Raw genomic sequence first — 26431 nt, 5'->3', positions numbered from 1 at the left:
TCTCAGTTGAGGTACCAGTTTGTAGTTATGTACGAAATTGTCTTTGTTATAAGATACATAATGAAGCATCTTCTCTAAAACCTACTTTCAGATGGTTTGGCAAAAGGAAATTTGTGTTGTATGTGAAAATATGTATTCAGTTTCAACCAACTATATGATCTTTTTTTTTTTTTTTTGTCAAAAAGGAGTATTTTTATATGGTTCAGCTTAAATAAGTGAGCAGTGTTAACAGTTGTTATATCTAGGTTAAGGGGTATATAGAAGTTCATTGTGCTTTCTTACAATTTGGGGGAGTTTGAAAAATTCAACTGTATGTGGTGTGAGTGTATACACAAATTATCACAAAGAAATCTGCCTCTTTATTTGGTTTATATTAAATATTTCAATTTTTGGTCTTTATTTTATTTTTTTAAAGATTTTTTTAAAGTAATCTCTCCACCTAAAATGGGGCTTAAATTAACCCCCAAATCAAGAATTGCATGCTCTATAGACTGAGCCAGCCAGGCATCCCTCATTTTTTTGCCTTTAAATTCCAAAACTCTGATGTGATCTAGATAATGATCTCACAAAGACTGCCCTTTACTGTTTCTGATTTTTAATTTTATGATTATGGCTTCATTCTCTCCTCATCGTTTCTCTTACCCTGTTAGTATCCAAGAGTAAAGAATAATTTAGATTTCTGTCTAGAGCCATTGGGTAAATAAATGGTGATGTCATTTACTGAAATGGAAAGCAGAGAGTTTGAGGACTGGGATACTGAAAGTTTTAGGGAGTTTAGGGTGGAACAGGATATACTACAAACTTGAAAGTCATCAGCATATAGATATGAATAGGTATTACTTAAAGCCTTAGGACCAGATATCATCTAAGCAGAGTAGGTAGCAAAGAGGTCCAAGGGCAAAGGCCTAAGGCACTCCAACCTTTAGTTAGAAAGAAGACTCACTAAAGGAAACCAAGAAGGAGTGGCCAGTGAGACAGAAAAACAAAGTGTGTGCTGTTTTAGATGCCTAACTGAAGAAAACATCTCAACAAGAAGATGGCCAAATGCTATCAATTGTAGATTTATAGTTATTTCTGATTATTTAATTGGTTTCTCTCTTTCACTCAGACTGTAAGCTCCAAGAGGCTGGCACACATCTGATCTTGTTCATCATAGTATCTAACACAGTATCTTATATATGAGTGCAGTGCTGTGATTTATAAGAAATAAGTTTGGTCAACTGCATGACCAAAATATATTTCTTACATATATTTGGTCTTTGTCCACAGTTCCTGGCTCACAGGTCCCCAAACCTTTGAAATTTCCTGAGAAAAAAAGAGCAATAGGAGCCTCTTTTGTTATAATATTTGATCTGTAGTCCTCAGTTCCTGAAACCACGTCAGAGCCATAAAGGTAAAATGGCTCTCTTGTTATTCCTAACAAGCCCCTTTCCACCACAACTGGGTTTTTGTTAATGAGGTGACTTTTGGAAAGCACCTATGGATATAGGCTAGTCACCAGAGGAACCAACCCTATGATTAGAGAGTTGGAACTTTCAGTCGTATCCCATGGCCTCCAGGAAAGAGGAGAGGGGCTAGAAGTTGAAATCAATCACCAAAGGTGAATGATTTAATCAACCATGCCTATATAATGAAGTCTCCATAAAAACCCAAAAGGATGGGGTTTGGAGAGCTCCTGGATGGTAAATACAATGGAGGTGCTGAGAGAGTGGTGCCCTCAGAGAGGGCTTGGAGGCTCCACACCCTTTCCTCATACCTTGCCCTATGCATCTTTTCCATCTGGCTTTTTTGGAGTTATATCCTTTGTAATACATCAGTCATCTAGTGAGAAAACGGTTTTCCCAAGTCCTGTGAGCCACTCTTACAAATTAATCAAATGCAAGGAAAGGGTTGTGGGAACCTCTGAATTATAGTCATAGGTCAGTCAGAAGTACAGGTGACAACCAGGACTTGGGAGTGACATCTGAAGTGGAGGCGGTCTTCTGGGATTGAGTTGTTAACCTGTGGAATTTGATGCCATCTATCTCTGGGTGGGTAGTGCCAAATGTAAGTTGAATTGCAGGATACCTGGCTGATGCCCAGAGCATTGCTAGGTGATGGTGGTGGGGAACCTATCTTAGAATTATGAGTGCAGCAGAAATCAGTTGCATTTCTATTCACCAACAACAAGACAGAAGAAAGAGAAATTAAGGAGTCGATCCCATTTACAATTGCACCCAAAACCATAAGATACCTAGGAATAAATCTAACCAAAGAGGCAAAGGATCTGTACTCAGAAAACTATAGAATACTCATGAAAGAAACTGAGGAAGACACAAAATACCATCAACTTTTTTCAAAGAAATGGAACAAATAATCCTAAAATCTGTATTGAACCAGAAAAGACCCCAAATAGCCAGAGGAATGTTGAAAAAGAAAAGCAAAGCTGGTAGCATCACAATTCTGGACTTCAAGCTCTATTACAAAGCTGTCATCATCAAGACAGTATGGTACTGGCACAAAAACAGACACATAGATCAATGGAACAGAATAGAGAGCCCAGAAATGGACCCTCAACTCTATGGTCAACTAATCTTTGACAAAGCAGGAAAGAATGTCCAATGGAAAAAAGACAGTCTCTTCAACAAACGGTGTTGGGAAAATTGGACAGCCACATGCAGAAGAATGAAAGTGGACCATTTCCTTACACCACACACAAAAATACATTCAAAATGGATGAAAGACCTAAATGTGAGACAGGAATCCATCAAAATCCTTGAGGAGAACACAGGCAGCAACCTCTTCGACCTCAGCCGTAGCAACTTCTTCCTAGGAACATCGCCAAAGGCAAGGGAAGCAAGGGCAAAAATGAACTATTGGGACTTCATCAAGATAAAAAGCTTCTGCACAGCAAAGGAAACAGTCAACAAAACCAAAAGACAACTGACAGGATGGGAGAAGATATTTGCAAATGACATATCAGATAAAGGGCTAGTATCCAAAATCTATAAAGAACTTATCAAACTCAACACCCAAAGAACAAATAATCCAAACATGAAACGGGCAGAAGACATGAACAGACATTTCTGCAAAGAAGACATCCAAATGGCCAACAGACACATCAAAAAGTGCTCAACATCACTCAGCATCAGGGAAATACAAATCAAAACCTCAATGAGATACCACCTCACACCAGTCAGAATGGCTAATGTCAGGAAACAACAGATGTTGGCAAGAATGCGGAGAAAGGGGAACCCTCCTACACTGTTGGTGGGAATGCAAGCTGATGCAGCCACTCTGAAAACAGCATGGAGGTTCCTCAAAAACTTGAAAATAGCGCTACCCTACAACGCAGCAATTGCACTACTGGGTATTTACCCCAAAGACACAAATGTAGTGATCCAAAGAGGCACCTGCACCCCAATGTTTGTAGCAGCAATGTCCACAATAGCCAAACTATGGAAAGAGCCTAGATGTCCATCAACAGATGAATGGATAAAGAAGATGTGGTATATATATACAATGGAATATGCAATCATCAAAAAATTGAAATCTTGTCATTTGCAACAACGTGGATGGAACTAGAGGGTATTATGCTGAGTGAAATAAGTCAATCAGAGAAAGACATGTATGGTATGATCTCACTGATATGAAGAATTAGAGAAACAAGACAGAGGATCATAGGGGAAGGGAGGGAAAAACGAAACAAGATGAAACTGCAGAGGGAGACAAACCATAAGAGACTCTTAATCTCAGGAAACAAACTGAGGGTTGCTGGAGTGGAGGGGGGTGGGAGGGATGGGGTGGCTGGGTGATGGACACTGGGGGAGGGTATGTACTATGGTGAGCGCTGTGAATTGTGTAAGACTGATGAATCACAGACCTGTAACCCTGAAACAAATAATACAGTATATGTTAATAAAAAATTAAATTAAAAAAATAAAAGAATTACGCGTGCAGAACCTTTAGTGACTCTAAAAACATTTTGAGAACAAGTATTTGTGATAATATTTATTGAAGAGGGCACCTGGGTGGCTCAGATGGTTAAGCGTCTGCCTTCGGCTCAGGTCATGATCCCAGGGTGCTGGGATCGAGCCCCACATTGGGCTCTTGGCTGAGCAAGGAGCCTGCTTCTCCCTCTCCCTCTGCCTCTCTCCCTGCTCATGCTTTCTCTCTCTCTCTCTATCTCTGTGTCTCAAGTGAATAAATAAAATCTTTAAAAATAAATAAATAAAATATTTATCGAAACATTCCATATGAAAAAAAAATAATAAACGGAGAAAAGGAAACTAAAAAGATCAAAGGAATTGGAAAAGGCATGGTTATAAAACCGGGGAATTTTTGTTTTGGTCATTTTTTTGTTGACTTAAGTCAAAATTAGAGGGCTTTAGAAAACACACCAGAAAGGAGGATGGATTGAGACCCAGCATATGGGAAGAGAAGTGGCAGACCCTGACCTTCTCTGCTGACTCTGGAAATGGAGGTTCCCACAGAGCGAGTTGCATGCCCCCTGAAAGAGGGAGCCCCTATGCATGAGGCAGCACCTGCCCTGCTGTGTGAGCCCTTACACCACCGCCACTAAGTGCAGTGCCCGCACTGGGCTGCCACGGGAATGGATCCTCAACAGTTCTTATGCCAGATGTCCTTTTATCATGAATTATTTTCTTACATTTATCAGAGTATTTTTGTATGTCTTAGAAAATGTAGCATATGCCACTGGGCCTCAGATAAAAAAGTGTGTTACTGAGATGGTGATACCAGAGACCAGCAGCAGGAGGTAGAAGGATGGAAGGCACAGAACAAAAGAAATAGAGAGATCTCCTCTGGCCCTCTAATTTATGTGAGGTTCCCCCTTGTTACTCTCTAGCTCAACCTCTGATTTTTTTGTTTCCCTAACAACCCAGCTATGCCTTCTGAGAAAATTAACTCCAATGTCATCAGAGTCAGGGTAATCCTACAACAGCTAAGTCCCCCGAAGCAAGAGGCAAACCTGCTGCATTTTGATGTAACCTCTGCTTAAACAGTCCCACTCCTAAACCTGGAAAGTCGATTAACAAGATTAATAAGAAGCTTGGTCAGCTTTGGATTTCTGCTCTATCATATCCTCTGATTTTAGCAATGTTGTGGTACACTGTATGAACTGGCTGATAGACACATTTTAGTTTCAGGCTCCCCAACATTGTGGGTATTTATGGGTTTTGTTAGTCTTCTCAACTTGCTAAACAATGCTTAACATAACTGGGACACTCCAGTAAATATACTTTTATGTTCTTACGTCAGGATCACATGATTCTATTAATCACTGACAAAGATTTCTAGTAACTCTTCATGTAACTTTAATTCTTTTACTGCATTTTCATGAACCAGTCATGGTAATATTTATTTCACAATGGCTGTTGTGTTTGTGGCCACCTCTCCAAAGGTAAGATGGTGAAAAATGGCAAGTGTTTGGACTTCTTTGAATGAGTCAGAAATTGGGTTCAGACACCACTTCCAGCACCACGAGTTTTCCCAGGCAACAGGTCTAAACTACATCTCCATAAAATGGGAATAATAACACTACCCAGGTATTACTGTGACACTGCTGGGTGTCATTATTGTGACAATTAATGTGCAAAAGCACCAAGGGTTCTTCTTTATCCAATCTGATGCTATCTTAGTTTCCCATTAACTAGTAACTGTGTCACCTACCAGTGCAGTCTTGTGGTGGAATTCAAGGTTAAGATCTTCCTACACACTCCTCAGAGACATGTTCCTTTCTCAAAACACTTTAAAAAGGAGTGTTTAAATTATAAGGTGGCCACAACAGAATTGAATGTTTTTATTTGTATTTTTTTTTTAAGATTTTTTATTGATTTATTTGAGAGAGAGAGAGAGCGAGAGAGGGAACACAAGCAGGGGGAGTGGGGGAGAGAGAAGCAGGCTTCCTGCCGAGCAGGGAGCCCAATGCGGGGCTTGATCCCAGGACCCTGGGACCATGACCTGAGCCGAAGGCAGACTCTTAACCGACTGAGCCACCCAGGCGCCCCAGAATTTAATGTTTTTAATCACTATCTACACATTTCTGAAAATGTTGGCCCAGCATTTTTTTTTACTTTTAATCTGAAAAAATTAGAGATTCACAGAAAATTACAAAAACAGTAAGAGAAATCCTCTTCACCCAGTGTGCTCCAATAGTAACGTCTTAAGCAGCTAGAGTAGAATACCCAAACCAGGAAAGGGACATGGGCACTACCAGTCCACAGAGCTTATCAAATTTCACCAGTTTTACATGCCCTCATGTGTGTGCTTCCGTGTACGTGTGTATAAATCTACACAATTTTATTAACCTGAGAAGATTCGTGGCCTGGCAACTTTTTGTCTCTTATAGTTGCTATACTCTTTCAGAATCTAATCATAAAAACAATATTCATAATAAGATCTCTGTTTCAATCTTGGTTATAATTCTGATAGCTTCACCTAGTTTAGTTTAACAGATAGAAAACAGTATTTATGCACTCACAAGTTGATTTTTCTTAGATTTCCTCAGTAGGAGACTGTTAGGCAAACTAAGATTCAGTTCAATTTTCCTAACATTTGTTGAAAATTTAGGTGCCAGGCACAGTGCGAGGATAGTGTGGGATAAAAAAAGAAGACATGGTTGTACTTCCAGAACTTAAAAGCCAGCTGGGAAGACACACTTGTACATAAATACTAAGTACTGATAAACTTGGATGTAATTTCCCAAAACACCGTCAACACTTTTCAAAAGCAAGTGTCAACCATTATTCTAATTGAGACATGCATAAAAGATTCCTGGTAAAGAGCAAAACAGCTCCTCTCTACATTTACTGTCACAGTGAGCACTAGCAGGCTATTGGATGAGATGTTGGCCATGTGCAACTTATTTTTTTTTAAAGATTTTATTTATTTATTTGACAGAGAGAGAGAGAGAGCACAAGCATGGGGAGCGGCAGGCAGAGGGAGAAGCAGACTCCCCGCTGAGCAGAAAGCTGGATTTGGAACTCAATCTCAGGACCCTGGGATCATGACCTGAGCCGAAGGCAGATGCTTAACCAATTGAGCCACCCAGGGGCCCCTCACAATAGTCTTCTTTAGATTACAGACATAACAAAGTGGTGAATGTGATAAAAATTTTTTGTTTGCCCAACTCTTATGCTCCCATGCATACTTGATCAATAAAAAATTTTTTGCACCTAAGGTGGGAAAGTTGGAACATTTTCCAGTTCTTCCTGAATCTAGCATTATAGGTTTTATTTCATTATTTTATTATAGGTAATATGAACTCTGTGCATTTCAGAAATACATATGAAATGTAAATATAAGAACATACTCCAAAACGCCTTGTATACAATGTACTTTCTCCATTTGTTAGAGTCTATAGTTATTAACACAGTTATTAACACAAATAGCCATAAAGGAAAGAAACTCACTCACTTAAGATCTCTAAGGACCCAAGACTGTATGCTGCCTCTCTGCTTTTTTTTTTAAAGATTTTATTTGACAGAGAGAGACACAGTGAGAGAGGGAACACAAGCAGGGGGAGTGGGAGAGGGAGAAGCAGGCTTCCCGCTGAGCAGGGAGCCCGATGCGGGGCTCAATCGCAGGACCGGAGCCGAAGGCAGATGCTTAACAACTGAGCCACCCACGTGCCCCCGGCCTCTCTGCTTTATATCCTATTTATATCTTATACAAAAGCTGCCATTTCACACAGAAATAGTTAATATATACAAATTAAGTTTACTCTGCTGTTTATAGTCATTTGACTGGGTAAACTGACAACACTGTAGAATGTAAAACTTTCTTTAACAGTAAAGTCTATGTGTTGTACTTTGTAGATAAAAATGATAAACTAATTCATCATTTTTACAGGCACAGCTCCAGACCACCACAATAAAGCATATATCGCAATAAAGTAAGTTAAATTACTTTTTTGGGTTCCTGTGCATATAAAAGTTATGTTTACATTATCCCATACAATAGTATTATGTCTAAAAAAACAACATATATGCCTTAATTAAAAATCCTTTATTGCTAAAAGATGCTAACCATCATCTGAGCTTTCAGTAAGTGGTAATCTTTTTGCTGGTAGAGGGTCTTGCCTTGATTCTGATGGCTGCTGACTGATCAGGATGGTGGTTGCTGAACATAAGGGGTGGCTGTGGCAATTTCTTAAAATAAGGCAACAATGAAGTTTGCCACACTGATTGACTATTCCTTTCACAAGTGATTTCTCTGTTCCATGTGATGCTATTTGATAGCATTTTACCTACAGAACTTCTTTCAAAACTGAAGTCCACCCTCTCAAACCCTGCCACTGCTTTATCAACTAAGTTCATGGAATATTCTAAATCATTTGTTATCATTTCAACAGTCTTCACAGCATCTTCACCAGGAATAGATTCCATCTCAAGAAGGAAAGAAGGTACTCATCATCCAGTACAGTTTTACCCTGAGATTGCAACAAGTCAGTCACATCTTCAGGCCCCACTTCTCATTCTAGTTTTCTTGCTATTCCCACAACATCTGCAGTTACTTCCTCCACTGAAGTCTTGGACCCCTCAAAATCATCCTTGAAGGTGAGAATCAACTTCTTCCAGACTTCTCTGTTAGTGATAATATTTTGACTTCTTCCCATGAATCATCAATATTCTTAGTGACATCTAGAATGGTAAATCCTTTCCAGAAAGTTTCCAATTTAGTTTGCCTAGATCCATCAGAGGAATCACTATCTACAGCAGCAATCACCTTACAAAATGTTATTTCTAAAATAATTAGACTTGAAAGTTGAAATGACATCTTGTTCCATGGCTGCAGAGTGGATGTAGTGGCGAGCAGGCATGAAAACAACATTAATCTCATTGTACATCTCCAGCAGAGCTCGTTGGTGGCCAGGTGCACTGTCAATGAGCTGTCATATTTTGAAAGGAATCTTTTTTTTCTGAGCAGTAGGTCCTAACAGTGGGCTTAAAATATTCAGTAAACTATGTTGCAAACAGATGTGCTGTCATCTGGGTATTGTTGTCCCATTTACAGAGCACAGGCAGAGTAGATTTAGCATAATTCTTAAGGGCCCTAAGATTTTCAGAATGGTCAATGAGCACTGGTTTCAGCTTCAAGTCACCGGCTGCAATAACTCCTAACAAGAGTGTCAACCTGTCCTTTGAAGCTCTGAAGCCAGGCATTGACTTCTCCTCTCTAGCTATGAAAATCCTAGATGGCTCTTTTTCCAATAGGCTGTTTTGCCTATATTGAAAATCTTTTTTTAGTGTATAGCCACCTTCAGAAGCTAGATCTTCTGGATAACTTGCTGCATCACCTTGTACTTTTATGTTACAGTGAAGGCTTCTTTCCTTAAACCTCATGAACCAACCTCTGCTAGCTTCAAATTTTTCTTTGGAAACTTCCTCATCTCTCTCAGCCTTCATAGAATTACAGACTCAGGACCTTGTTCTGGATAAGGGATTGCTGTGGCTGGTTTGATTTTCTATTCAGACCACTAAAACTTTCTCCATATTGGCAATAAGGCTGTTTTGCTTTCAATCATTCATGTGTTCACTAGAGTAGCACTTCTAATTTCCTTCAAGAACTTTCCCTTTGCATTCACAACTTGGCTAACTGTTTGGCAGAAGAGGCCTAGCTTTCAGCCTATCTTGGCTTTTGGCATGCCTTCCTCACTAAGTTTAATCATTTCTAGCTTTTGATTTAATGTGACAGACATTTCACTTGAACACTTAGAGGCCATTACAGGATTATTAACTGACCTAATTTCAAGATTATTATGTTTCAGAAGACAGGGAGGCTCAAGGAGAGGGAGAGATGGGGAATGGCCGGTCAGTGGAACAGTCAGAACACACACAACATTTATGAATTACGTTTACCATTTTAGGGGCGCCTGGGTGGCTCAGTCATTAAACATCTGCCTTCGGCTCAGGTCATGATCCCAGGGTCCTGGGATCGAGCCCCGCATCAGGCTCCCTGCTCAGCGGGAAGCCTGCTTCTCCCTCTCCCACTCCCCCTGCTTGTGTTCCCTCTCTATGTCTCTGTCAAATAAATAAAATCTTAAAAAAAAAAAAAAAAAGCTTACCATTTTACATGGGTAGGGTTCATGGCACCCCAAGACAATTATAATAGTAAACATCAAAGATCACTGATTATAGATCACTATACAAATATAACAATAAGAAAAAAGTTTGAAATATTTCAAAAATTATCAAAATGTAACACAGAGACACAGAGACAGGGAAAATGGTGCTGATGGACTCGCTCAATGCAGGATTGCCACAAACCTTTAATTTGTAAAAAAATGCAGTATCTGCAAAGTGCAATAAAGCAATGTGCAATGAAATGACGTATGCCTGTTTTAATATATGTGTGGCTTCATTTATGTCTTCAGAGGTAGTGATTATTTTGCATTAAGCTCTAACTTCTCCCTGAGAGCAATAGAATCTTCTGATATATAGTTGGTTGGGGTTAAGGGTGCAATCTGTGGTAAACCTAGTCATTCCTTCTAAGGCCTTATGAATGGATACCCTAAGGAAATCATTCACTGACCACAGATAGAATGGAGCCAATAATCTTCAGTGATTTTGTTCCATAGCATATTAACATATGATATTACAGCCCTTAAGCCCTTGACAGATACATTACCTAGCTGGACAGTTCCTTCTTGTCAACAAATTAGCTATAGGATTTACATAATTTGAACCATAAGCAGTTCTATACACCAATGAATCACAGCAGGAACAGTAAAATCTGTTCAATAATAAACAAACCTAAAACTCTAATGAAGTACGTCCATCCAGAAGGGAGGAAACACACACACACACTGTCCTCATCAGTCAATTTCACTGCATTTCTCAGGATGTACTGAAATAATATTCTAGGGACCACCCATACTCATTTATAATACCCTCAAAGCTATAATAAGTGAAGATAAAGACTAAATGAGAGAAGAATTAACCCACAGAACTCAGAAAGATGATTACCTGGTAGTCTGGTTTTGTAAAATAATCCAAAGAGGAGATGTGATCCAAAAAGATGCTGAATTCTGGAGGGAGATGTTTCAACATAAGCCTGTGGTCATACCTCTCCTTAATAGAGCCTACTTGCTCCTGGGAAGTAAAGAGAACAGGAACCAAAGTCAATTTCTCTTGGCAGCTACACATTAACAGCCTCTCAGTAACAGTCTCAAGGGTATGTACTAGGGAATGAGATAGTGAGTAATTAAGTATAAAGCAAGAACTGAGCTCTTACTAATAGCTTAATGCACACTGCTTTATGGAGGGAGGGAAGATTATAATGAATAACAAAAATGCTAACAAAGAGTTCTGCATCAGTGAACTGACAGTCTGCCAAAATAAAGAGTTGATCTTAAATCTAGCCTACTTTTCTTTGTCAACACATGTTTACAGTTTTCAAAGTAAACAATATAATGTAACAATTAAAATTTAAAAGCTTACGTGACTTAGAAAAAGGGAGAACTCAGGAAAAGAAAAGCTCTGAGGGAAAGCTAAAAATCAAATTAGAAGTGATGATTTAATAGATACTTAAATGAGTATTCTCCATGTACATAGAAAAAAAATCATAACATTAATTAGATCTTTAATATCACCCTAATTTTAGTTCTTATATATAAGTATATTCTCATCTATTATGTCTACCCAGGAGAAAATTTTATTCCTTCCCTTACCAAAACTGATTATTTCCATTTCCATTTCCAAAATTACCTTGTCCTTTATTTTTCTCCAAGGCAGCTGACCAACCACAAACTCCACCAACATGTAGAATAAGGACCAAAGGTCATCATGTCTTCCCATTTCCTTCATAAGCCAAACAGAATTCAATCACATTACATTACTACTCCTTTTGAGTATATTACATTGTCTAAGGCCTAACCATTGTGTTTCACCTTATTAGGCTTAAAAAGTTTAATGTATTTCCCATAAAATCTGGTAAATATATCTACCTAGCTATATAACAATCTACATAACAGAATGGATATAATGAAGTACTTTTTGCTACAAAGAAACCCCAAAACCCAGAAATGCTGGAAATGTAATTAACAGCCTGTTAATTAAGAAATGAGTTCATTAAGAAGGGAAAGTGGTTGCCAAGGGCTGGGGGAAAGGGGAAGCATTTAGCAGGTATGGAGTTTCAGTGTTGCAAAATGAAAAAAGTCCTAGAACTTTGTTGCACCCTAATGTGAATATACTTAACACTGCTGAACTGTGAGCTTAAAAATGGTTAATGTGGATGGTAGCTACATTGGTGAGCACAGCATAACATACATAGTTGTTGCATCACTGTGTTGTACACCTGAAACTAATGTAACACTGTGTGTCAACTATACTCAAAAAAAAAAAAAAAAAGAAAGAAAGAAAAAGAAAATGGTTAACACGGTAAATTTAATGTGATACTTTTTTTTACCACAATTAAAAAAAAAAAGAAAGCAAATTCTAGGAGCCAAAATTAAAAGAAAGCTGGAAACAAGAGAAGCAAGCTGATGCTGAAGCTTTGGTTTTAGGGGCACCTGTTACAGGTTTTGTCAACCAGGGTTTTAACAATCAGGAAGGGGACAGGTGTAAAAGTACTGAGCCTACACAAGACAGGAGTTGTAAATGAGACACTTCCCCTTAGGCCCTCACCAAATAGCTAGGACCCTCAAAGGGCTATCTTTAGTGCAATATTTGATATGTACATTATATTGCAATAATTGTTTTTTTCTGTAAAATTTAACCACTATCAAAGGGATAAAGTAAGTGGTTAAAAAATTTGCCCTGAAAATTTGTTACTATAGGCCTGCCCCTCACTCAGATTTGGGGTTTAAATTTATACCACTCGTGTGGTCTGGGAAACCAAATCCAGAAATTGTTTTCTGGGTGATTGTGTCCCGTAGTAATGACAGATGCAAATGAAAATCCTCTAAAGATAAAAGCACCTTTAAATTCAGGCCTCACGGAAGTCCTACAGATAAAGGCCCAGAAAATATAGGCTCATTATTCAAAAGTATAAAATACATTAGGAAGCAGGCTATCATAAGCTAATGACAACAGAAATTATACAGCAGAATTAGATATCCAAGAATTCCAGATATGGAATTATAGGATAAAGAATACAAAATTAAAATGTTTAAAATGCTTAAGCAAAAAATGGAACCATATCCTATCTAAAAAAATAAAAAGACCAGTTTGATTTCAAAAAGGACCAAAAAGAATATCTAGAAATTAAAAATTCAATATCTATGTGGATAGGTTAGAAAGCTGATCAAAACAGCAGAAAAAAAATTAATGAACTGGAAGACAGATCTGAAGAAATTATCTAGAACACAACACAGAGACAGAAAAAAAATCTGAGTGTGAACTTCCAGCATGGAAGACAGAACAAGAAGATCTAACGTATCAATTTGAGATATGAAAAAAGAGGTATAGAAAGAAAGGGAAAAAGGCAATATTTAAAGAAGAAATGTCTGAGAATCTTCCAGAATCTATGAAAGACATGAATGTTCAGATTTAGGAAGCACAACAAATCCCAAACTGAATAATTATAAAGAAATCCACATCTAGGCACATTAAAACTTATCTGTAGAACAGCAAAGACAAAGAGCAGATATCTAAAACAGTCAAAGAAAAAGGACAAATTAAATACAAAATCACAACAATTAAATGGACAAAGATCTTCTCAATAGCAACCACAGAACCAGAAGACAAAATTTCTTCAAATTATTGAGATAAAACAAATATTAATAAAGGACTGAAATGTAGGACAACAATGTAGTGAACAGAGTTCAAGTATTTTGAAAAGTCCTATACTGTATGGGAATTACTCATGTTAAAAGTTTAAGATTAAGGTACCCAAAAAACTGAAATGGAGTGTATTTTTATTTTTTTTAATTTGTGGAGATCTCTTCTAAAAGTAAAAATATATAATCTTTCTACTAGATATTTTGGAAATGCCTTTACAGCTATTATGATCTCTGGAAATGTTTATGCTTATCTCAGAAAGAGTGTCCTATCTCAAAGATTCCAATGTTGACCAAAATTTTAAATAGAATTAGAAAGCTTAGTAATTTTAAAGGTTTTTAAGAATGTATCTGGAAAATAAGAGTACTTTCTTTTCAAGACAGGATAATTGACTAGATGCCATAAATTTTTTTAAGTTTATTTAATTTTTAGTGATCTCTACACCCAATGTGGGGCACAAACTCACAAACCCGAGATCAAGTCACATACTCTTCTGACTAAGCCAGCCAGGCAGGCACCCTAACTGGATGCCATAATTTAATATTACACTGAATCAAACCAAATGAGCTGAAATCCTTGGCAGAGTGCTACATTATACATTGATAAAAATACTTTTCCTATTTTCAATTTATAATCATATTATTAGAAACCAAATTAACTGGAGCATAACATATTAAGACCACTGCATTCTCTTCCTACTATAGTTAGCATTAGTCAAATTTTCATTAAGGCAATTTTGGCTTCACAGAACAAGAATAAGGTAAGATCAAGAAAAGATTTCTCTTTATTTTATCAAGGAATCACACGTTAAATTTCTCACCTCCAACCAGCCAAGTTCAAGGATTGAGAATCCATAAAATACCCACCTTTCCTACTCATAATTAAGGTTCAGAATGAGAAAAAAAAAAAAAAATCAGAGAAGCACAAAAGGAGCAAAGTAAAAAAAAAAAAGAGAGAGACTTTAAAATTTAACCCAAAAGGTATAATTTACAAAGATGAAAATTTAAAAGTAGTTTGTACTTGAGATCTTCATGAAAAGAAAAGGTTTAATGCAGAAGAGATATCACAGATTAGATGCATACTACAGATAAAATGATGACCCCTGTATTTCATTAGGTATTGAAAGTATGATATTCCCAAAAGAACTTCTTACGACTAGAACACAGATGTTTTATTTCTTCAAAATTCAATATTAAATTTGTTACTACTTATACCTAATTAAGGACACAAGGTTCCCTACACACACACACACACAGCTATTATCTTTTCTCGCAAATAAAACTTTTTTTATGCAGCTGTATACATCTATTATCTACTATACATACTATGGTTCATTAGTATTACTAAGACCCTACCATCTGCTCCCAAGCACCTTCCATACTTGTGTACTCTAATGTAAAAAAGTTACTCTGATTCAAGTAATCAGCATGCTTATGTAGATATGACTCTAGTTCAGATACCTACCCTGTTTCGATGAGCATTGATTGATGCGTAACGAACTGTCCCTCGAAAGCCTGCCACAGCTCGAGGCTACAACAAAACCAAGCAAAGAGTAATAAAATAAGCTTCAAATAGCAAAAGACTCAGCACACTTGAGCCCATGAAGTAGATGGGAGAAACATGCATTACCATCACAATAAAATACTACTTAAATTTCTAATTTTTTATTGTGAAATTACAGAAAATTAGAGAATATCTCTAAATCATGTTAAAAAAACTAACATTTTAATTATCAGTGAGTCCCATTTTTTGTACCTACATTTTAAAATAAAGTGGCATTTATGACAAATAAATCCTGTACATTAGAAAACACTAAATGCTTTCATATATCTAGAATCATGCCAAGCATTGTAGTACATACACTAATATTCAGGCTCTGGTTACATTTAATTACAGTAAGACCATAAGGAGTCTCTAAGTAAAGATGCCAACCTCTTCATGTCTTGGCTATTTCATTCAAACTCAATTCGACGATGGTGGCAACTTATATCCCTCCCTATGCATGCAATTCATATATTCATAAATCAAGTTATTGGGTAACTATTACATGCTAGGTACTGAAATAAATCCAAACATGAATAATACATGATCCCAGTTCTTAGAGAGCTCAACTTAGAATAAAGTCCAAACTCTTCTTACTTGGCCTATAAGATTTCCATGATTTGGCATTGGCCTCATTCCAAAATGGATTTACTTATGGTTTCTCCTACAACCAACTGTGTTTCTAGCTTATTCTGCTATTCTCCCCAGTGAAAAGCCATCTCTTCACATACCTCCAATGGCTAGCTCTTCTACCCCACACTAACCCCTCTGCTCAAATGTCACCTCCTCAGAGAAGTACTCCTTAATCATCCTAATCTAAAATACTACCCACCCCCTCAATGCCACTCCATTCTTTTTTACTCTGCTTTATTTTTTTCTCATAAAATTATTTTATTTGAACTTTTACTTATTTGTTCACTGCCTATTTTCTTCCACTGAAATATAAACTCTGTGATGGCAAGGTCCTGGTTTGCTCATTTCACAGACACAGAAACAGGCTCTGAGAGGTAACTAAATTTATCTGAACACACAGAATTAGTATGTGATAAAACCAAGCATCAACCAAGGTCTTTTGACTTAAAATCATACACTGTTTCCACTCTACTGCTTCACAAGGATCAATTCAGTACCCTAAAGACTCATGGATGGCACCACAGCTCAATATGAAAATTTAACAAACCTGAAAATGATCACAGCCAGTAATTTTCATTAGATTTTTCCCCCAGTAACTTCTAATTATCTTCAATTAAGATGTATTACTTTTATAGTCAGAAAAAGACTATAACAAATGTTATTTTAAAAATTTTTAGTTACCAGAATCATTCTGGTCATATGCTGTAAGATAAACATTCTATGTGTTCTTCCTTCGTTTGATCATTTTTGTAATTTATGTGTTATTTGCTCAAATTAGTTTTCTATTTATTTCTTCTTTCATGAAATTCTGTCTTCCCTTTCTAAAAATTTTCATTTCATTTTTTTTTAAAGATTTTATTTATTTATTTGACAGAGAGAGAGATAGCGAGAGCAGGAATACAAGCAGGGGGAATGGGAGAGGGAGAAGCAGGCTTCTTGCGGAGCAGGAAGCCCGATGTGGGACTCAATCCCAGAACCCTGGGATCATGACCTGAGCCGAAGGCAGACACTTAACAACTGAGTCACCCAGGTGCCCTTTTCATTTCATTTTTAAGTAAGCTCCGTGCCCAGCATGATGCTTGAACTCACAACCCCAAGATCAAGAGTCACATACTCTACTGAGCCAACCAGGCGCCCTTCTATTCCCTTTTTAATGCCTCCTTTTTGTTTTTGTCTTAAGATTTAACTATTTAAAAAATACTCTTTGTATTTAATGACAACTCTCGATAATCAAAAGTTCCTGTGATATATTTAAATCCCTTTTCTTAGGGGCCATTCATTGACAATCATAGTCAGTAGATCTCAATATTTTCCTAAGATATCACAACTAACAGGAATATCTAATATTCTCAATTTGACGGAACTTTGAGATCAGAGATTTCTTGTCTTGACAAAGAATGTACAAGATTATACATGAAAGCCTGCTATCAACCCTTTTCACTAACATTTCACTGGTTGTACTTTTATTCATTACCTGACAAGAGCCTTCACTAACAAAAATGTTTTCATAGCATGTACTTATGCCCAGTTATTTTCATTCCAGTAACTATCAGGATAAAAATCTCCAGAGCTATTACCACACTCTGCAACCCAGTCCACGATTAATCAGATACCTAGATGCTCCCTGACCCCAGATAGATTCTAGCCAAGACAAACCCAGGGGACTTGTTCCAGTTAAGAGTACCCCTGACTTTGCTTCTGCCATGGAAAAGTTGAGCCAGCTGTTTAGAAAGATCTTGATGTGACTCATCAAAGAAATAATGCCAGGTCAAGAAAATTCAGCCACCTTATATAAAGCAGAAAAGACAACTCAACCCAACTGGGGAAAATAGCCATATATACAACTAATTCTAATTTAAAGCAGATTATAATTAATATCATTAGCAAGGTACAATGAGCTATGAAAGCCTAGGAGTGGTAAGCATTAGTTCCCTTTGGTGAGAAGCAAAAAGGAAAAGTCCTGCTGAAGAAGAAAGTCTTAAGAATAAGGCAACATTGGGTGCCTGGGTGGCTCAGTTGGTTAAGCGACTGCCTTCGGCTCAGGTCATGATCCTGGAGTCCCGGGATCGAGTCCTGCATTGGGCTCCCTGCTCAGCAGGGAGTCTGCTTCTCCCTCTGACCCCCCCCCCATGTTCTATCTCATTCTCTCTCTCAAATAAATAAATAAAAAATCTTAAAAAAAAAAAAAAAAGAATAAGGCAACATTTAATGGGGCCTTAAAATAGGTGATCTCTTGACCGTAGAGGAAAAAAGCTCTCAGTTTTTCCCCACTGAAGATGATATCAGCTGTGGGTCTTTCACACATGGCCTTCATGATGTTGAAGTATGTTCCATCTATACGTACTTTGTTGAGGGTTTTTATCAAGAATGGATGCTGTATATTATCAAATGCTTTTTCTGCATCTATTGAGAGGATCATATGGTTCTTATCCTTTCTGTTATTATTTTTAAAAGATATTTATTTGAGAGAAAGAGAGCATAAGCAGGGGGAGGGGCAGAGGGAGAAGGACAAGCAGAATCCCCACTGAGTGAGGAGCCAATGCGGGGCTCAATCCCAGGACCCTGAGATCATGACGTGAGCTGAAATCAAAAGTCAGATGCTTAACCAACTGAGCCACCACGCACCCCCTTCTTCTTTCTATTATTAATGTGGTGTATCATGTTGATTGATTTGTGGATACTGAACCACCCCTAGAGCCCAAGAATAAATCCCACTTGGAGGTTCTTCAAAAAGTTAAAAAGAGAACTACTCTACGACCCAGTAATTGCCCTACTAGGTATTTACCCAAAGGATACAAAAATACAGGTTCAAAGGGTTACATGCACTCAGATGTTTATAGCAGCATTATCAACAACAGCCAAACTATGAAAGGGCCCAAATGTCCATTGACTGATGAATGGATAAAGATGTGGTATATGTACACAGTGGAATATTACTTAGCCATCAAAAAGAATGAAATCTTGCCGTTTGCAACAACGTGGATAGAGCTAGAGTGTATTATGCTAAGTGAAAATAAGTCGGTCAGAGGAAGACAAATACCATATGATTTCACTCATGTGGAATTTAAGAAACAAAACAGATCAACATATGGGATGGGGGAGAAAGAGAGACAGGGAAACAAACCATAAGAGACTTTTTAAGATTATATTTATTTATTTGAAAGAAACAGAGAGAGCGTGCACAAGTGGGAGGAGGAGAGGGAGAGACAGAGAATCTCAAGCAGACTCCACGCCGAGCATGAAGCCAAGCGCGGAGCTTGATCCCACGACCCCAAGACCATGACCTGAGCCAAAGCCAAGAGTTGGACGCTCAACTGACTGAGCCACCCAGGCACCCCAACCATAAGAAACTCTTAAAGATATAACAAACTGAGGATTGATGGAGGGAGATGGGTGGGGATTGGCTAGATGGGTAATGGGTATTAAGGAGGGCACTTGTTATGATGAGCACTGGGTGTTGTATGTAAGTGATGAACTACTGAATTCTACTCCTGAAACCAATACTGCAGTGTATGTTAACTAACTAGAATTTAAATAAAAATTTGAAAAAGAAAAAAAAATAGGTGATCTCTTGAAACCTCCCTAATTGATGGCAATCTGGCAATATCTATCAAAATTTCAAATGTATATATTCTCTTTGACAAAGCCGTTTCACTTCTGGAAAGTCATCTTACAGATATACTTGCATATGTGCAAAAATAATGGATGTATCACACTTACTCACTACATTAATGTTTGTGATAGCAAAAGACTGAAAGTAACCCATATGTTCACAAATATGTTCATAAGTAGACTGATTAAATAAATTACAGTACATGCTTGTAACGGAATACACTTTGTAGCTGCAAAAAAGAATGAAGAAGCTCTATATCCTGACACGGAAAGATCTCCTAGATACACTGTGGAAAAAAGACAAGTGCAGAATGTACATCATGCTACCTTTTGAATCAAAAAGAGAAAAATGAGAATATACATTTATATGTATTATATATGCAAGAAAAGGCTCTGGAAGAATACATTAAAGAAATAATAATACAGCTACCTAAAGGTTGGAGGAAGGCATAAGAGCAGTATAGAAAATGAGTGGCTTTGGGATAGCAGGGGTGAAATAGAGATTTATTTCACTGCTTATCTGTTAATTTTTTTCAAGTCAGGCTTATTAAGGTATAATTTACACACAGCAAAATGCATACTTTAGGTATACACAGTTCTGTGAGTTTTAACAAAGGGATATAGTTATGTAACTACCACTGCAATCAAGGTATACAGTATTTCTATCGCCCCAAGAGTTCTCGTAAAGCCCCATATAGTCACAATCCCTTCCCCTCCACTCCCAGTCTCTGGCAACCTCTGATTTCTGTCCCTCACAAGCATTCAGAGTTGTGTTTTTAGGCTTATTGCTGTGTAGTGATGTCTCACTGTGGTTTTAATTTGCATTTCTCTGACAACTAAAGACGTTCACCATTTGCTAATGTGCTTGTCATCTGTAGTATCTCTTCTTTGATGAAATGCCTATACAAATCTTTTGCTCATGTTTATTCATTTGTTTTATTATTGAGTTGTGAGAATTGTTTATAGATTCTGGATATAAGTCCTTTGTCAGATGTGTGTTTTGAAATATTTTTCTCCCAGTCTGTGATTTGTCTTTTCATTTGCCTAATAGTGTCTTTCAAAGAAGTATTTAACTTTGATGAATTTTTTTTGGAAGATTTTATTTATTTATTTGACAGAGACACAGCAAGAGAGGGAACACAAGCAGGGGGAGTAGGGAGCCTGATGTGGGCGGGGCTTGATCCCAGGACCCTGGGATCATGACCTGAGCTGAAGGCAGATGCCTAACGACTGAGCCACCCAGGTATCCCAACTTTGATGAATTTTTACTTTCTTATTTTCACACTATAGAAATATCTCTTCAAAAATTGTATTTAAAGACATCTTTAAAGAAAAAAAGTAAGAGTGGTTAACAACCTAAGAGCACATTTTACTAAAATAAATACCTAGATATTTAAGTGAAAATGAAAAAGAAAAAATAAATTGGACCTTGAAAAAGGGGGTGCCTGGGTGGCTCAGTCAGTTGAGTGTCCAACTCTCGATTTCGGCTCAGGTCATGACCGAGTTGTGAAATCAAGCCGAGTCGGGCTCCATGCTCAGCAGGAGTCTGCTTGAGATTCTCTCTCCCACTCCCTCTGCCCCTCCCCCCACTCATGCTCGCTCGCTCTCTTGCTTCTCTCAAATAAATAAATTTTTAAAATGAAAACTGAAAGAATTACAACAGGGAGAAGGAAAAGCACTTTAAGTAAAAAGAACATTGTGTGCAATGCAAAATGGGAGGAAAGTACTGTGTGTGTTAGGGAAAGTGTTTGATATGGCTGGAGCAAATTTGAGAGAAAATAGTGGAAAAGTAGGTTGGAATCAGGTTAAGCAAGGATGGCCCTGAATGTCATATTGAGGTGTTTGGTTTATAACATGCAGGGAAATGGAATTCATCAAAAATTTTTAAGTAGGAAAGTGACATGATTGATAAAGTGCTTGGGATGCTTACTCTTCTGGAGGTAAAAAGAAGAGACTGGAAGGGGATGTAGGGAGACCAAGGAGGAAACTCTTTTAATAATCCAAACGAGAAGCCACAAGACTACTACAAAGACAGAGCAGTGTGAACGTGAAGGAGGAGATGAATGTCAGAGACAAAATGAGCTCCCAGGAGAATAAATCTATCAGGAGAAGGGAAGGACTGTAGGCATGAGCCCAGGCCTATTGCTAATCAAAGGGAGGGGCTCTGGAAAGGGGCAGAAAGCATGAGAACTATGTAATATAGCCCCCAATGGAAATAAGAAAATAGCTGAAGTTGTGGAATGGTAACAGAGAAAAAGACTTAAAAGTTTTGTTAAGTAGGTCACTATAGCCCTAGGCACTGGGAGTTTCAGCTGAATGGTAGGAAGAAGCAGCAGGAGAAAACATGGCATTGCAGGAGCTGAGACACAAAGGGCCAATGTGAAATGCCAGCTGAAGGAGTAAGGAAACTAGGGCATGCTTTAAACCAGGAGGACAAAATAATGAACATAAAGATTCAAATCATTAAGTAAAAAGAAGTTCAACTCTGAAACCATATGGAACAGAGTACTGTAAATATATATAGCTCTGGACTCCTTTGTACCTCACGTCCCTATTTATTGTAACTAATACATCTTAAAAGCGAATAGTAGAGGCTCTCAAAACCAACCACAAAAACAATTCATTAATAGTGTAACAGAGAGTATCCATCATTCCCTTTGTAATGCATTCTGACTGATGGTCGTCCTATACTAAGAATACTATTATTAAGTTTGGTAAATAAATTAACATTTTTGTTTTGAGGGAGTTTCTTTGTGGTGATGGAATAGTTTTGTATACTGACTGTGGTGTTGGGTGTACGAATCCGTACATGTGATAAAGTTTCATATACTCTCCTCCTTCAAGAAAAAGTACATGTAAATTATAGTGAAAGCTGACTCGGGTCTGCACTTGAATTAGCAATAGTATAACAATATCTATTTCCTAGCTTTGACAATGTACTATGATTATGTAAGCTATTATCAGTGGGGGAAGCTAGATGAAAGCCACATGATAACTGTACTATTTTACAAAAGCCCCCGAATCTGCTCCCTACTCCAAAACAAGTACCCTCAGGTCTACAGAAGACAGAAAACAGACTGATTCATGCAAAATTCAGAATGGAGGTTATGTCTAGAGCTGCAATGGCCAATGTAATAGCAACCTAAAACTAAATGAAATTTAAAATTCAGTCTCTCATTTGCTTTGGCTACATTTCAAGTGTTCAATAGCCCAGGTAGCTAGTGGCTACCGTATTAGTACGGATACAGAACATTTCCATGCTCACAGTAACTTCAATTAGACACTGCTGCTTGAGGAAGAAAAGGGAATGAGATGTACAGTGCTAATGAGCTAATTCTTAACCTAGATGGAGGCCATAGATGTTTTAATATTCTTCCTTAAAATTTTGATATGTGTTTTTTACACTCTTCTGGAATACATAATATAGCAAGACAAAATAAAAATATTGATTTTTGCAAATAACATGATGGCATACCTAGACAATTCAAGTGACTCAATTCAAGTTTCTTAAAAGGAATAAATAAACAAAATTGTATAATATGAAACAAATCTACAAAGGCAACTTTGGTTTTATATTAGTGGAGCAATATGAAAAAATGATTTCAATCATAATCATGATCCAAAAAAGTATGAAATTAATTTTATTTGAGATTTAAGAGATTTAAAGAAAACCATGAAACTACTGAAATTCTAAAAGGAACTAGCTAGTGATATGCAAAAAAAAAGGGAAAGTTCATTCCTTACACAGCGTGAACTATGTTCAACCACAATAACATTCTCTCAACTCTCTTCCCTCACTCTTCCATAGTGCTAACCTGATCCTTACCCAGGTTAAACCCAACTCTTAGACAAACTGCACTTCTAAACAAGCAGTTAAAGGTGTCTAGAGAAAAACAAACTTTACTGACAATCTCACCTTAAATTACCATAATACTCAAATGAGCTTTCAGCACAGGTCTACAGTCTATTTTGCTGAAGCTAGTTCACTTCTCCCTCTCCATGGTAACTATTGCACTTGTCCTCTTTCGTCAACCTCCAGCACCTTTCTGCACTCTCAGCAAAAGGTCTTACCTTCATGAAGAAGATAAAAGCCATGAGAGAACTTCAACTTCCCACTACCAAATCTAAATGCTTACCTGTATCTGTGTCCACTTATTCTGCCTTTTCTCAGTTACAATGGAAGAAGTGTTCTTGCTCTTAGAGAATGGGCTAACCTCATCATTTGTGCTCAGGTTCCTTCCCTTGGTCATGCAAGAATGTGTCTCCTAGAATTGTTCCTGCTCTGTCCTACATTATCATTTTTTTCATGTCTCCTGGAGCATTACCATCAGTACACAAGCATGCTGTAATAACTGCCATTTAAAAAAATAAATAATAAGGAAGTGAATAAACTAAGGAATAAAGGATTTTACTTCCCTTTCAACTACTTCCCTGTTTTACCAATCTTCTTTAAAATAAAACACCTCTCAGCTGGTTAATCGTCCATCTCTTGATTTCGGCTCAGGTCATGATCTCAAGGTTGTGGGATGGAGCCCCCATATTGAGCTCTGTGCTCAGCATGGAGTCTGCTTATTCCTCTTCCCTCTGCCCCTCCCCCCCACTCTCTCTCTAAAATAAATAAAATCTTAAAAAAATAAAATAAAATAAAACAGCTCTCAGGGCACCCTGGGTGGCTCAGTCCATTGAGCATCCGTTGAATACATTCCTTTCTTGTTTCACCACTACTTGTCTCTTTGCCTTTGGATTTTCTCAGTGACAAGTAGTTGAACCTCATCTACTTGGGACCCCCAAAGCCAGGTATTCTTGCACCCCTGTGCCCTGGCTATACCCCCACCTCCAATCAAATGATTCTTAAATTTATATTTCCAGTCCTGATTTCTCTTTTGAGCTACATATTACCATATCAAATCACCTTCTTGTTATTTCCATCTGGAATCTAAGAAGCATCTCAAACTTGACTTCTAGAAAATAGAACCTCGTTTTTCCCTTATCAAATCCACTCTTCAGCCTTCTTCCCCATCATGGTTAATGGCATGACCATTCATTCAGGAGAAAAATTTAGCAGTCAATCTTGACTTTTCTTTTTCCTTGACATCCCGATATTTACAAATCCAAAAGGAAGGCTTGTTAAATCTATCTTTAAAATACATCCTAAATATGACCATTTCTCACCACCTTCACTGGCGCACCCTAATGCCCTAGATCCCAGTCGCATGCAATGATCACTGGACCAATGGCATTAGCCTTCTCACTTGTAACTTTCTGATTCCACTCTTGCTCTCAACAGTCTCTTCTTCACAGCCAGAGTGACTTTTTTTTTTAAAAAAACACATGTTCTAAAAATTGAAAACCTGTTTATTTAGAATAGAAACGGGATTCCAGAAATATATTTAAATATAACAAACTACACAGAACCTAAGTTCTTTTCTGCATGGCTACTAATTTACACAAGAATACTGATAAAACTGAAGATAGTCTCCCTACAATTTCCAGGCACTGAAATTCTCCTATGGCTATGTTTTAAATATAATCTACTTCTGTATATAATTCCATTATGTAATCAGCTTATTGACAGATCATGTACCAGATTATGCAAGAACCCTGCTCAAAATTTTCCAAAGGCTTCCTATCATGTTTAGAATAAAACATCTTTGCAAAATCATACACAATCTAGGGCCAACCAACCTCTTACATCTTATCTCTCTCCCCTTAACTCATCATGCTGTGCTATGTTGTGCAAAGCCACAGTAGCCTCCCTGCTTTTTCTTGAACAGACCAAACTTACTATGCCTCGGGGCCTTTGAACTTGCTATTCCCTTTGCCTGGAAAACTCTTTCCAGATATTCACATGGCTTGTTCTCATACTTCATTCAACTCTCAACTTGATACCTCCTCAGAGAAGTCTTTTTAAACTAATACTTCTAAAATATTCTTTTTTTTTTTTTTTTGGTACTAAAATAGTCTCCTATTCTCATTGCCCATCACTCTCTACATCAATACACTGCTTTGTCGGGGTGCCTAGGTGGCTCAGTCATTAAGCATCTGCCTTCGGCTCAGGTCATGATCCCAGGGTTCTGGGATCGAGCCCTGCATCGGGCTCCCTGCTCCGCAGGAAGCCTGCTTCTCCCTCTCCCACTCCCCCCCTGCTTGTGTTCCCTCTCTCGCTGTGTCTCTGTCAAATAAATAAATACATAAAATCTTTATTAAAAAAAATACACTGCTTTGTGTTTATTCATAGCATATACCACTACCTAAAATTATGTATTTGTTTTCTATCTGTCTTCGCCAATAAAATATAACCTCCATAAGAGGCTCATTTTGGTCAGCTTGTTCACCACTACAGATCCATGCCTCACACATATTATGTGCTCATTAGATATCTGTTATGTGTATGAATAAACAATAACCTGGTAATAGTCTAAAACCTTAAAAATAAAAGATATCTGGAAAAGAAATGGGATTCTAGAAATACATTTAATCTAGCAAGCTACACAGAACCTAAATTATTTACCTGCTTTGCATCTATTAATGCAAGATCTTCACCAGAATCAGAAAGATTCTCTCGTAATTTTTAGGCACCTAAATTCTCATGTGCCTATATTTTAAATATAATTTACATTTATGTAAACAACTCTATTATTATATACTTAGCTCATTCAAAAGTCAGTATTTCAACTTCTGTGCAACTAATTTGCTAGAAAAGGAAAATCACAATCAGTACCAAGTTAAAACAAAACTAAAGGTAAAAAGGAGACATCAGAAGAACTGAACTATCGGTAGGACAATATAAGGAGCTCCACTGACCTGATCCCCAGTAAAACTGGTGAGAATTATTTTAAAAAACTAAAGCTCTTGGAAACAGTCCTTAGGGCAAATAACAAATGGAGAAACATCTATTCAAGAAAAGTGAAAATTCTATGGTA

The 26431-nt window shown here is 37.5% G+C and overlaps 1 protein-coding gene across 4 annotated transcripts in view; it reads right to left on the bottom strand.

Moving 5' to 3' along the window:
* The window catches only part of TTBK2 (tau tubulin kinase 2), a 150662-nt gene that overhangs the window by 36349 nt on the left and 87882 nt on the right, over positions 1 to 26431 (bottom strand). For all 4 annotated transcript variants that reach the window (XM_054513569.2, XM_045900257.3, XM_064570584.1 and 1 more), the window contains 3 exons: positions 15186 to 15251; positions 11709 to 11801; positions 10968 to 11093 (listed from right to left, as the gene is read on the bottom strand). In XM_054513569.2, coding sequence (XP_054369544.1) covers positions 10968 to 11093; positions 11709 to 11801; positions 15186 to 15251 — 285 coding nt within the window. The remainder of the gene's footprint in view (positions 1 to 10967; positions 11094 to 11708; positions 11802 to 15185; positions 15252 to 26431) is intronic.

Source organism: Mirounga angustirostris, unplaced genomic scaffold (assembly GCF_029215605.1).
Source record: "Mirounga angustirostris isolate CCGP_5_RB_7025 unplaced genomic scaffold, mMirAng1.0.hap1 SCAF_9, whole genome shotgun sequence".
NCBI classification, from domain to species: domain Eukaryota; kingdom Metazoa; phylum Chordata; class Mammalia; order Carnivora; family Phocidae; genus Mirounga; species Mirounga angustirostris.
The sequence above is the reverse complement of the archived record's forward strand: the minus strand, read 5'-3'. Positions and strand labels throughout refer to the sequence as shown.